Below are 12,347 nucleotides of genomic sequence, written 5' to 3' on the forward strand. Positions count from 1 at the left end.
TTCTAAGCTAAATTACATACTTAAAACATAGCACTAAGCACTAGAAATATAAATTGAATGAGTACCTTTGTTTTGAAATTTAAACCATGAAACTGAATACCGAGAATTTTTTGCGTTTGTAAGGTTTTCATAATTGTTATGTTGTATATTCTTCTTAAGAATTGATCCTTTTATATTGCATGAATTAGAGTTTTAATATTGTCTAAAAAAAATTCTTAATATATATATATATATATATATATATATATATATATTTTGATTATTACTATACAAAGGTAAAAATATAAGGATTTAAATATAACAACTATTTGCTTCACACATAGTCACTCCTCGATACTAACAAATATAACATCAATGCAAACCGTAAGTAGAAATAAATTAAAGAGAATATATATTTAATACTCAGATACAAAATAGAAAATTCAAATAACCTATTGTCGTCGATGTTGTTGTTAGGTTCACACTAAAGAATAGCGCTATTGTCGTTTTTTTGGATTCACACTAGCAAATAATCAAAGTACGAATCTTGATTTCTTAAAAGATTATGTTTTGAAGATGGTTTCATTTTCTAGTTTCTGATTTGATGATAGTGAAAATTGCAACAGTTTTAGCAAGGAATCAAATTTGCTCAATGAAAACAACAAGAATTTTCATGTTTTTGTTATCACAAAGTATAACTCAATGGTTTAAAATTTATTTGTACACTTATCCATATGACAACGCTTATGTAATGCTTGTGACACTACTTGTGTAATACCTATGACATCAACTATAAAAAGAGCGTTTAAAAATGCATAGTTGTTAATAAGTACTAATACCTATGACAAATACCAATGACAACGTTTTTAAAAAAAATGATTTAAAAGCGTTCACATAAGACATCATTTTTTTAAAAAGTGTTATTTAATACTCCGAGTATTTTAAAAATGAAACACAACAACACTTTTACTTAACAAATATTGTTAAATGTGCGCTATAAAATCTAAATTTTGGTGTAGTAATCAACACCAAGATCCACTATGACTCTAAGATTGCATGAGCAATTATTGAATCAAATGCTTCAAGATCAAAAAAGACTTTGACACCACATCTCTACCAAAAATCTTAACACATTAAATATATAGATCACTTATCTTATATATTCAACATTTAATTTATTCTTAGACAATGTGATTGTTGACCAATCACACTTGAACCCAACAAAAACAACATCCGACAAAGTAAATAATGCATTATGAGGATGCATATAAAGTACAAGAAAAAGATACATTTCATATTACACCAATATTATTAAGATTCAAATAGCAAGATACATTTCATATTACACCAATAAGACTCAAATAGCATTATGATGAATAACCTTCTTGATTAAATTGTAAAAATTATTATATGATGATCCTCCAAATTCAGTAGCAATTTTAGCTTTTTTCTTCCACTCTATGCTTTTGAGTCTCATTTCTTTTCCTTTATCCCCTTTCATCATTTCCATGACAAGCTCTGTTATCTCTTCCCTTTTGACATCATGATTAATTTCCATCCCCATTTTCCAAGAGTTGCATAAATATCTACAATTGGTTTGTTGCTCAGCAAAGAAAGGCCAACAAATAGTAGGCACACCAAAAGAAATAGCTTCAAGTGTAGAGTTCCATCCACAATGAGTTAGGAAGACACCAATTGATGGATGAGAAAGCACTTGTTCTTGAAAGCACCAAGTAGTTATGTAACTTCTATCCTTAACCTCATCTAGAAACTCTTGTGAGAAATTGAAAGATTCACCCATTACAACATCTGGTCTCATTATCCATAAAAATGGTACCTTGCTATTTGCTATTCCAAAAGCAAATTCATTCAAATGATGATCAGTCATGACAGTAATACTTCCATAATTAATATATAGGACTGAACAAGCTTCCCATTTATCCAACCATTTTATGCATTCAGTGTCATTTTTCCAAAAACTTGAACCACTTGCCTTAAAACCATTTTCTTTCTCAGGAAAATGTCTACCAAGCATGTGAAGTGGCCCAATGCTATATATGTTTGGGTTTTGGGCCTTAAGCGTTTCAAGGGCTTCACTTTCCAATTCTTCAAATGTGTTGATTATGATTGTTGATGAACTCAGGCAGTTTTTTGACTCAGAACGCAAGAAATCAAACATAATATCATTTAGATCGGTTACTCTAATGAAGCTTGGAAGGTCTTTTAGTCTCATATCTTTCATTCCTATGACCCAATCTAAATTTGTCTCCAAGGTGCCATCCACAATAAATTTTTCATCTAAACATTTGACAAAATATAAGTTACTTCAAATAAACATTCATAATAGGAATTTGAATTAATGACTATTAAAATATATAAGATTGACTTGAAAGTTAAGATGTACTAGAGTTACAAAGAGGTCAAATATTTAATTTCCCTTTTTAGTATAATACTAACAATTAATACTAATATCCATTATTTCAATAAATATTAATAACTTGTTATCATGTTTGTTATATACACAGCTGAAAAAAAATGAAAGTAAATGTAATTTGATTTTTAGTATTTATAAAATTTGTTTTAAATTTTGTCTTCATAATTTTTTATGTCAATAGTTTTGGTCGTTGTATTCTCAAATTTTATCGTAAACCAGTTATATTTATAGGACAATCATATTTAGTGTTTAAGATTTTGAGTTCGTTAGATATTCTTGTTGGAACCAAAATATTAAATTTTAAATATACAACTATACATAAATGATCATGAATTATGATAAAGAGTTATTATTTAAGTGGAATTTAATTCTTTAAAACAGTAACATTACTTTTTTTATATGATCAAAATTTATCCTCTCATCGAAAAAACTTATGTCATTTTGATATAATTGAAATATATGTTGAGTTTAGGTGGTTAGAGTTGAGAATATGAGCTGGTTAAGGCCACACCATGTGGAGCAAGGATCCAATCTATGTTAGTGGAAGCCATGGGTGACAGAGACCTATCTCCACTCTGTAGTACATGTTTTTTGTTGTTACCTTGTGGAATTAATGCAATAATCATTCAAGTTGCTATGTTCGCACGTACACATCTCTCTTACCAAGATACCGTGTCTGGGCTCCAAACCAAATCCCATTTCAGAGTGAAGCACTACTTACTCTTATCACTGACTGCTGTATGGACTTTCTTAAGCTGCCCACACATTGTTGTGTTGTATTGTACTATCTTCGTTGTAAATTATTAAGTCTTATTATTGTACTATCTTAGTCTTATTATATTAAAAATATATATATTACATTAAAAAAATACATTGAAAATTAAAATAATAATTTATTTTAAAACAAATTTTTTTATTAAAAAAATATATTTATTGTGGAATTGATGAAGTAAAAAAGCAAAAATAATTGAGCGTGTGTTTGTTATAGTTTTTTTTTTTATAAAATGATCAATTTAAAATAAAAATCACTTTTAAAAGCATTTATCTATTTGTTACAATATTTCGGAAAAACAAAAAAATAATCTAAAAATTATTATTTTTTAACAATTTCCCATTTTTTAAGTTTAATTACACTTAAAGTCCTCTATTTTTACAGATTCATAAAATCGATTCCACTTTTTAAAAATCTTATATTTCAGGTTTTTCTTATGATTTTTTAACCTAAAAATAACAATCGATGTGACATGTTTAAATAACGTGAATATGAAAATATAATAGTTAACATCATTAACCTAATAAAACTCTCCGAAAATTCAACATTCAATTTTAGAAATTCTTCTCTTTTATAATTTAATTAATGTATCAAGATTGTTATATTATGAGTCTATGATCATGTCACGTTATTTAAAATATTTCAATTTCTTATTTTTTATTTCAAAATCCGATGGAGAGACCAATGAAATGTAACTACTATTTTTAAGAATCAAACAGAAAATTAAACCAACATACAGAAACAGAGTTTAAGAAACAAAAAAAACTTCACCTTTGAATGGAAGAATGGCTCTTTTGACAAGTTCATCAAATTGTAAATAACCCAGAAAGCCACAAGTTGAAGCTGTCCAAAACTTTAGTTCCGGAATGCCCAACTCTTTAGCTACTCTTGCAGCAAAGCCCAAACTACCATCAGCAACTATGCAACTAACTGGATACGGTGATGAAGAATTCAACTTACTCACAAGCTCTTTGAAAGGAGCATAAAAGTTATTTCTAGTTGCCTCACACAAGGGTGGAATATCTTGTGTTGCATCTTTATCAAATGGAGGCAAACCATCAGGTATAGTTTCAAATTCAAAATCAGGAATATCCTTAACAAAGTCTTGTCCAAGAGAATTCACCAAACGTTTGTGGTTGAATTCAGTATTCACAAAGGTTATATGGAAACCCATACAACGTAGGAGTTTGGCTAATTGCATCAATGGGTTCACGTGACCTTGTGCTGGAAATGGTATACATACAGCATGATGTTTTTTGGTATGAGGAGAAATAGAGTCCATTTTAATTTTATTTTCTTGAGACTTGTAGTTAGTGTGGGAATTATATTTTTGTCGGTTCAAATATCAATTATTTGAGCACTATACGTTTTTGTGAATTAATACGCAGGAGAAGGATTTTTCAAATGGCGGTGGTTTAGATTTCGCCTAGCGTGACCCAATTTATATTTGCAATGGAGCGAAATCGCAATCGTTCATCTATCTCTTATATTTTCTACTCTCTCTGACCTGAAACGTAAACAATTTTGAATTAATAATGTCATAATTTTACTATACGATTATTATTTATTTTAAAGTTAAATATAGTATTAATAATTTTTTTTATTGCTTTTATAAAAATGGTAACGTTTAGTTTTTTTTTTTTTGTGGGTACGGTTTAATTTTAAGAGACTTCTAAAGTACATTTATAAATAGTTATTTGTCGACTTTTATATTTTAAAAAATATATTATTTTATAAATGAACATTATTTTATTATTTATTAATATTATACTAAAATTTTATATTGTATCTATAAAAAAAATATATTTAATATTCACTATTATGAGTAATAAAAAATTTATTAAAAAATAAATTTATTCTTCTAAACACTTTTGGTAAATAATATTTAGTTATTATAATTATATTAATAAATGCTAAGCAATAGTTTTTAATAAAAAAGAAAAAAAAAACTCATTTAGTTATCAATTAAAGATTAAATATATTGATATATGTTATTAGAGATTTTGATAGTTAAATAGTTACTTAAATTGATTAGTTAGTTACATTAGTTAGTTATTTAGTTAAGTGATTTTATAATTTTATGTGATCAATTCACTTTATTATCAATACGATTCAATTAATTTTTTTCATTTTTTCTCTTGTCAAGTATCGTAATTCATTTACTCTATTATCATGCTATGTAATTCAAGAATCGTATATAATATCAGAGTTATAATTATTTCACAGCATTATTTTTTCAAATTTGAGAACATTTTTTATGAAAAATTATTTTATTCATCTTCTCCACCCCACCTATATTCAGTGTTGAAAATTTTTTAGTGTTTCAAATTCATTTTAATTATATATATTTCGATATTCCTGTATAATTTCACATTATTATAAATATGATACAATTAGTTTTTCTCTATTTCTATTTCGATATTTTTTTATTCATTCACCTTATTATGAATAAGATTTAATTAAATTTTTTTCTATTTCTTTACTGTCAAATAATTTAAACCAAGAATCGTCATACATGTCGAATTGACTCGTGTATAGTAAATATTCTCTTACTTTTAATTTTTTTCAATTTAAATCATTGTTTCTGTTGGAAATTATTCATAGTTATTGTGCAAATTACACTACTCGTTGAATGGGTTTTTAGTTTATTTCACTCTTTCGATTTCCTAAAGGCAGTACATTATAATATAATATATCTTTTTTTACTAATTCAAATGATATTTATGGATTTAAATAGTAGAACATATAACTACAATACAAATTTAAATTTATTAAATAGAAAAAAAAAGAATACGTGAATAAACTCTGATCATTTAATTTATTATTGTAAAACCAAGATATATAGACAAATACAATAAAAACCAAAAATATCACAATAAGATGTAAAAATACAAAAGCGTAAAACGGATAAAATAAAATATAAAAAAAATATTATGTAAGAGTCACTTATCTAACTAAAATATTAAAAAATATAATAATAATTTACAAAGATAATTTTAGACTAAAATATAGTAATAAATTACTTTCAAAAAGAATAGATAACTTAAAATATATAATATAATACTATATTTTTTATTTAAATAATATATATATAATACCACCTTGTTTTGGCTTAACAAGAGAAGTGTTATAGAAATATATATTTACTTATTATAAAGTTTTATTGTTCCAGCATCCAAGAGTTTTTCTTTGGACCCGGACTGGTTCACGTGCCGTGCAGTACTGGTAGTACGAAATGATTGTTGTATTAGTTATGAGACCGCCCAACTGTATCACGTAACTTATCTATAATTAATAGTGGTCAAAGATCCATAACTTTATTTTGTTCTCTAATTTATTTTCAATAAAATTAAATAAATTTATTGTCATTATAAATTTTTTAAATTTTATTTATTGTTTGTGTAAAAAAATTACATATTGTCATCATTAAAAAATTATCATCTAATCATTTTTAAATATTTGTTAAAACATCGATGTGTTTTCTGTATGATTGTTTTACGTATATATTTACAGCACTGTTAAGAGTTTCTTTTGTAAAAAATAAGTTTAAAAGTTAACTTTTATGTTCATATATTTAAAGATATTTATCTTAAATATATGATATATAAAAAATGTATATTTAATTTATTTTAAATTACAAAGAATTATATTTGTACGGGTGAATTTTTAATAATGTTCTAAATATGTTTGCAAAAATCATTCAAAAATTTAAAAATTGAAGTATGTTTCATTTCACAAAAATTTAGGGACTAAAAACTTTTTTAAGTCTTCTTGATAATATTTATTTGAAGCTTATATTTATTTGTTGTTTATTATTGCAATAATTCTATGTCAAATATTATTCTATTATTTTCAACAAAAATTGATGAATTTAATTTAAATATAAATAATTTTGAGTCAATAAAAATTAATTTATTTTATTTAAATTTTATTGTTGATTTCAAATTATTTATATTAAATTAAATATATCAACTTTTGTTGATTTACCTTGTTTATATTTATATTTAAGGTCGGATGAAGTATTTGATAAAATTTATATGAAAATAGATAAATAGTAAGGAAATTCATGGGACTACCACTAATGATAATGAAAATCTCACACGAGAGACTCTAGCCCAAAATATGAAAAGGTTTTGTGAGGCGTGAATATTTCTTTCTCCTTCAATGTCTCCACTTCAATTTGGATGGGTTTCACTTTCACTGTTGCCTAAGCACCGTTTCGTCATTAATGGTGTCATTAACTTTCAATATCATGAGGCTGCAAAACAATATTGGCATCACATGGTGATAGATACCCATAAAATTTATGTTGTAGATAAAAAAACCATGACTCAATTTTATATTTTTTATATAGTTAATTTTAACTTAGAAATAGATAAACATCAAAGAAAAATATAAAACTACAAGAATTATGAATGTTTACCAATTGCCACTAATTGAGTAATAAACCCAATTTGTGTAGATCTCCTTTTAATTAGGAAAATTTACATCGAAGACCGTGGAAGGGAGACCCAAAAAAGCAAAGGGGTGTTGTAGGTTTATAAAGAAGGAACGTGTGTGGAAGATTTTAAATAGCATATCAAATAAAATGAATTTTATAATGAAAAAGTAAGATAGTTAAATATATCATAAGCCAATATTAGAAGAAGAAAAAAAACACATAACACTTAAGTAACTTTTAACCATAATTATATTATATATATATATATATATATTTGTACGATAAATATTTAACCTAATTATAATAAAACTTATTTAATTTGATACGTTCACTATCTTTCTATGTACTATCTTCTTTTTATATATTATTTAAGAAAATTATATACTTCGAAAATCTTAAAAATGTCCTTAATTCACCTTTTGTTCATATGTATTAGTTGTTGGGGCATTAAAATCTTTCAACATTTTTATTTAATATTGATGTGAAATAAAGTGATTTTTGATGTTTTTTCTACTTTTTTTTTTTCATTTTTAATGACCTTTCATTATTTTATTCTCATTAAATGATAAAAATAAAAATAGAATTTTCTCATGCAGGTTCACATTCTTTTCAAGTTTTTTTTAAATAAAAATAATTATATATAATATTAAAAAATGAAAAAAGATTTACCCCAATAAAAATTAAATATATATACAATATACTACAAAATTTAACAATTCAAATTTTATTCTTAATCTATAAATTAATAGAAGACTCACTTAAAAATTTGATAGTTCCTTAGAAAGTTCACTTAAAAATTAATAGTCCTATGATTTTCACTTAGAAGACCTACTTCAAAATTTTAAAATAAAAATTATAAATGAGACGAATTGTCACTAATGAGATTAAATTATTATATATGGGACTAATTTTCATTGATTAAAATTTTTAAAATAATTGTTTCACATGGGGCAAGTTCTACTTGATAAAAAATTAAAAATAACTATATACGAACAAATTTTCACTTATAAAATATTACTATCATACTCATGACAACCTCAATCTCATAAGAATTGAAAAATATTGGTTAATTTATTTTTCAAGTTCAACTCTTTTTTTCTTTTTCAGTTTTAAAAATAGAAGAGTACAAAAAAGAATAAAAATAATTATTTAAGTTAAAAAAAAAGTATATTTAAAAGTACTATATAAAAAGATTTATCACAATAAATCAATATGAAGACTCACATAAAAATTAGAAACCTCGTTTAAAAATTTCAAAATAATAATCATATATGAAATAAGTTGTGAATTACATGGTTTAACTATCATACATGAGATAAGTTCTTATTAATTAAAAAATTTAAAATAATTATCATACGCGGGATAAATTTTCACTTATAAACATTTCAAAACAAGTATGTATAAGGGACAAGTTGTTATTTATGAGATTGTACTATTATGCACATAACAAGTTACCACTAATAAAACTAATTTCAAAATAATTATCATACACGAGACAAATTTTCACTGATGATATTAAACTATCATGAGACAAATTCTCAAGGTTAAAAATTACAAAATAACTATCATACACATAAAAACTTGTCACTTATGATATTGAACTATCATTTACGAGACAAATTCTCTAATTAACATACATGCGATAAATTGTCACTAATGAGTTTGAACTATATATCATACATGAGACAAGTTCTCACTTATAAAAGTTACAAAATAACTACCATACATGAGATAAGTTGTTACTTACGAGATTAAAGTATCATACATAGATAAATTATCATTGATAAAATTTAAAATTATTATTATACACGGAACAAGTTTGTCATTCATAAATATATCAAAATAATTATCATACACAGGTCAAAGTTTTATGGAAAAGATTGAACTATCATAAACAAAATAAATTTTCACTGCTAAAATTTTAAAACCACTATCATACACATATAATGCATTATCACGAGCAACACGTGGACAAGCACAAGTATATATATATATATATATATATATATATATATTAAAAGTCTATTTTAGTTCTTGAGAAATTTAAAAAAAATTAATTTAATTTTTTTATAAAAAAAAATATTTTTTAGTTTATAAGAAAATAAATCAGATCAAATTAGTCTTTTGCGAACCACATTGAATTTCTTTTTTGTTGAATTACCTGATGACTTATCAATTTGATTATCCCACATGTGCTTTTAATAAAAATGAACTATTAAATCATTGATAAAAATAAAAAAATAGACAATTAAATAACTGACAAAAATTAAATGAACAAGTTTAGAGTCCTTAGTTAACAATTTTTTTTATTATTTTCAAGAATCTAATTGTCCATTTTATAAAAATTACATGTGGGATAATCGAGTGAAAAAATTAATATTAAGTAAAAATATAATTTTTAATTATTAAATTAAATTACTGTAAATATTAATAACACACTCTCTAAAACATATTTTTTTATAAATTAAAATTAATATAAATATCGGCAAATCACATAGACCTCATATAAAGTTGATTGAGATCATAAAAATTTTAATCAATTAAAAAGAAATATATTAAAATGTGTGGATTAAAAAATGTTATTAATATTATTTTTAAATTAAATGGTTGAAATTAAAAGTCAAATAAATGAATGACGTGACTTAGCCTGTACCCACACCGTACCCTATCTCTTCCAATTTCCCATGCCCAAATTATTTTCTTCAACCTCTCTTCTCTCTTCCCCTGACATCTAATTATCTCGTCTCATCTCAGATCTCGAGCTCACCGCCACTTCTTTCATTCTCAGATGTGAAATCAACCAAATTTTATACTAAATATTATCGACATGTGATGCAATTAGACAAATAGCCAAATACCAGACATGTGATCTAATTAGGCCAAACTTTAATTATTGACGCAAACAAATTAAAGTCAATTTAAAATGCCAAAATCAGTTCTAAGTTTAGTAATATAGTATAAAATACTTATTTTAGCTAAATAGTAAAAGTAGTTCTCTCATTTTATTTCTCTCTAGTTTTGGTCTCTAAAACGTAATTTTAGTCTACAATGCTTCAAGATCTCATTTGCAACAATTGTACCTGAAATTTATGTTCATAAACGGTGTAGTACGACTTTAAAAAATGAATTTTTACCAAGTTTTGGACCAAAATTTTATTTATAAACTAAAACTAAAGAGAAATAAAATGGACTACTTTCGCGATTCAACTAAAATAAAGAATTCAAAACTGCAACTAAACCTAATAAGAAAATGGAAGAATAATTTTACTTCAATGTTAATATTTAACATCTTCTGCTAATAAATTTGTTTCCATTTATAGAGTGATAGTGAGACTATTTTCTTTTTTAAGGGAAAGGTGATGGAGACGAGTATCTACTATTAGGGAATTAAAGAAGAGAGAGAAGTGGACAGCTCATATTTCTTTTTGTCACATGTAAAAAGAGGAAGTCTTTTATAATCTGGTATTTGAAGAAGCGCCAATGATGGAAAGAGTAGTTCTGAGGTTTTCAAAGGGTAGGTCCTAGTTTATAGCAACCTAAAATTTTAAGGGTTATTGAAAAATAATAGAATCCTCGTCAAAGTTAATAGGGAAAATATTAAAAAATAAAAATTGATTTTAAAATTAAATTTTGAGTTAGAGAGTTTATTATACTTAGAATATATATTAACACTTTATGATATCCATTTAAAATAGTTAACTATAAATAATTATATAAAATTTTATGTTAACTTAAAAATATTTATTTCTCAGTTTTAGTAAATGTAAATATAATATTTTTTAATGAAAATAGTTTTAAAATAAAACTATTTAAAATATAGAGAAAAAATAAATTTTTTTATTATTAAATTTGACAAAAATATAATTTTACTCGTACGTATCTTCCGGTACAATTAATAAATTAAAATTACATAATTCATGGATACAAAATTTCATGTGGTAAAAAAGATATTGTTGGTTTGATGAATGAAAAATATATTGAGTGTGAAATCGTGAGTGAGTTTACTTGTTTATTTGAATTGGGATGAAAATGTTTAAGGTCATAGAATTTTCACAATTTGTGCGTCTTGTTTTCCAACGTGTTATATAGTCGCATTTTTGTTCTACAATCTCTTCAAGGTTTAACAAACAACGTGTTATATAATCGCATTTTTGTTCTGCAATCTGTTCAAGGTCTAAAAAAATAAAATATTTTAATACATTATTATTAATTTTAAAGGAGAGTATTTTATATATTTTTTTATTTTAAAAAGATGATATAACTGAAAAGAATTTCCGTGTGCAAGCTGCCCCTGTTTTACGGTCAATACCTAATAAATTAAGAAGGTTGAATAAAATAATAATAATAAATAAATAAAAATTATAAATATCGATATTATTAAGCTGTATATGATAAGACTTAAAAAAAAATTAATTTTTTTTTACTTGCATTTGTGGGGCGCACACGTTGTTTAGACTTCAAATTATTTTTTTCTCTCTTTTTTCAATTATTTTTATTTGCTTATTTGTTTTTAGGTTTAAATATATTTTTTGTCCTTGTAAATATGTTTTGTTTTGATTTTAGTCTTTGTAATTTATTTTTTAATTTATACCCTTAAAAATTCTAACAAATTTTAAAAAAATCTTTTATAAATCTCTTTTAGTAAAAAAACGATTGGATGTTTAATTTTTGATGAAGTGACACATGATGACTATATGTAATTGTTGTTGATTAGACAATAT

The 12,347-nt window shown here is 24.5% G+C and overlaps 1 protein-coding gene across 1 annotated transcript; it reads right to left on the reverse strand.

Annotated features, from left to right (window-relative positions):
- Positions 1-1,091: 1,091 nt before the first annotated feature.
- On the reverse strand, positions 1,092-4,618 carry UGT85K8 (linamarin synthase 1). The gene is made up of 2 exons (XM_004501944.4): positions 3,957-4,618; positions 1,092-2,277 (listed from the first exon to the last, which is right to left on the reverse strand). The coding sequence occupies exons 1-2, from the start codon at positions 4,465-4,467 to the stop codon at positions 1,337-1,339; spliced, it is 1,452 nt and encodes a 483-aa protein (XP_004502001.1). The 5' UTR covers positions 4,468-4,618; the 3' UTR covers positions 1,092-1,336.
- Positions 4,619-12,347: the final 7,729 nt, after the last annotated feature.

Source organism: Cicer arietinum, chromosome 5 (assembly GCF_000331145.2).
Source record: "Cicer arietinum cultivar CDC Frontier isolate Library 1 chromosome 5, Cicar.CDCFrontier_v2.0, whole genome shotgun sequence".
Taxonomy (NCBI): domain Eukaryota; kingdom Viridiplantae; phylum Streptophyta; class Magnoliopsida; order Fabales; family Fabaceae; genus Cicer; species Cicer arietinum.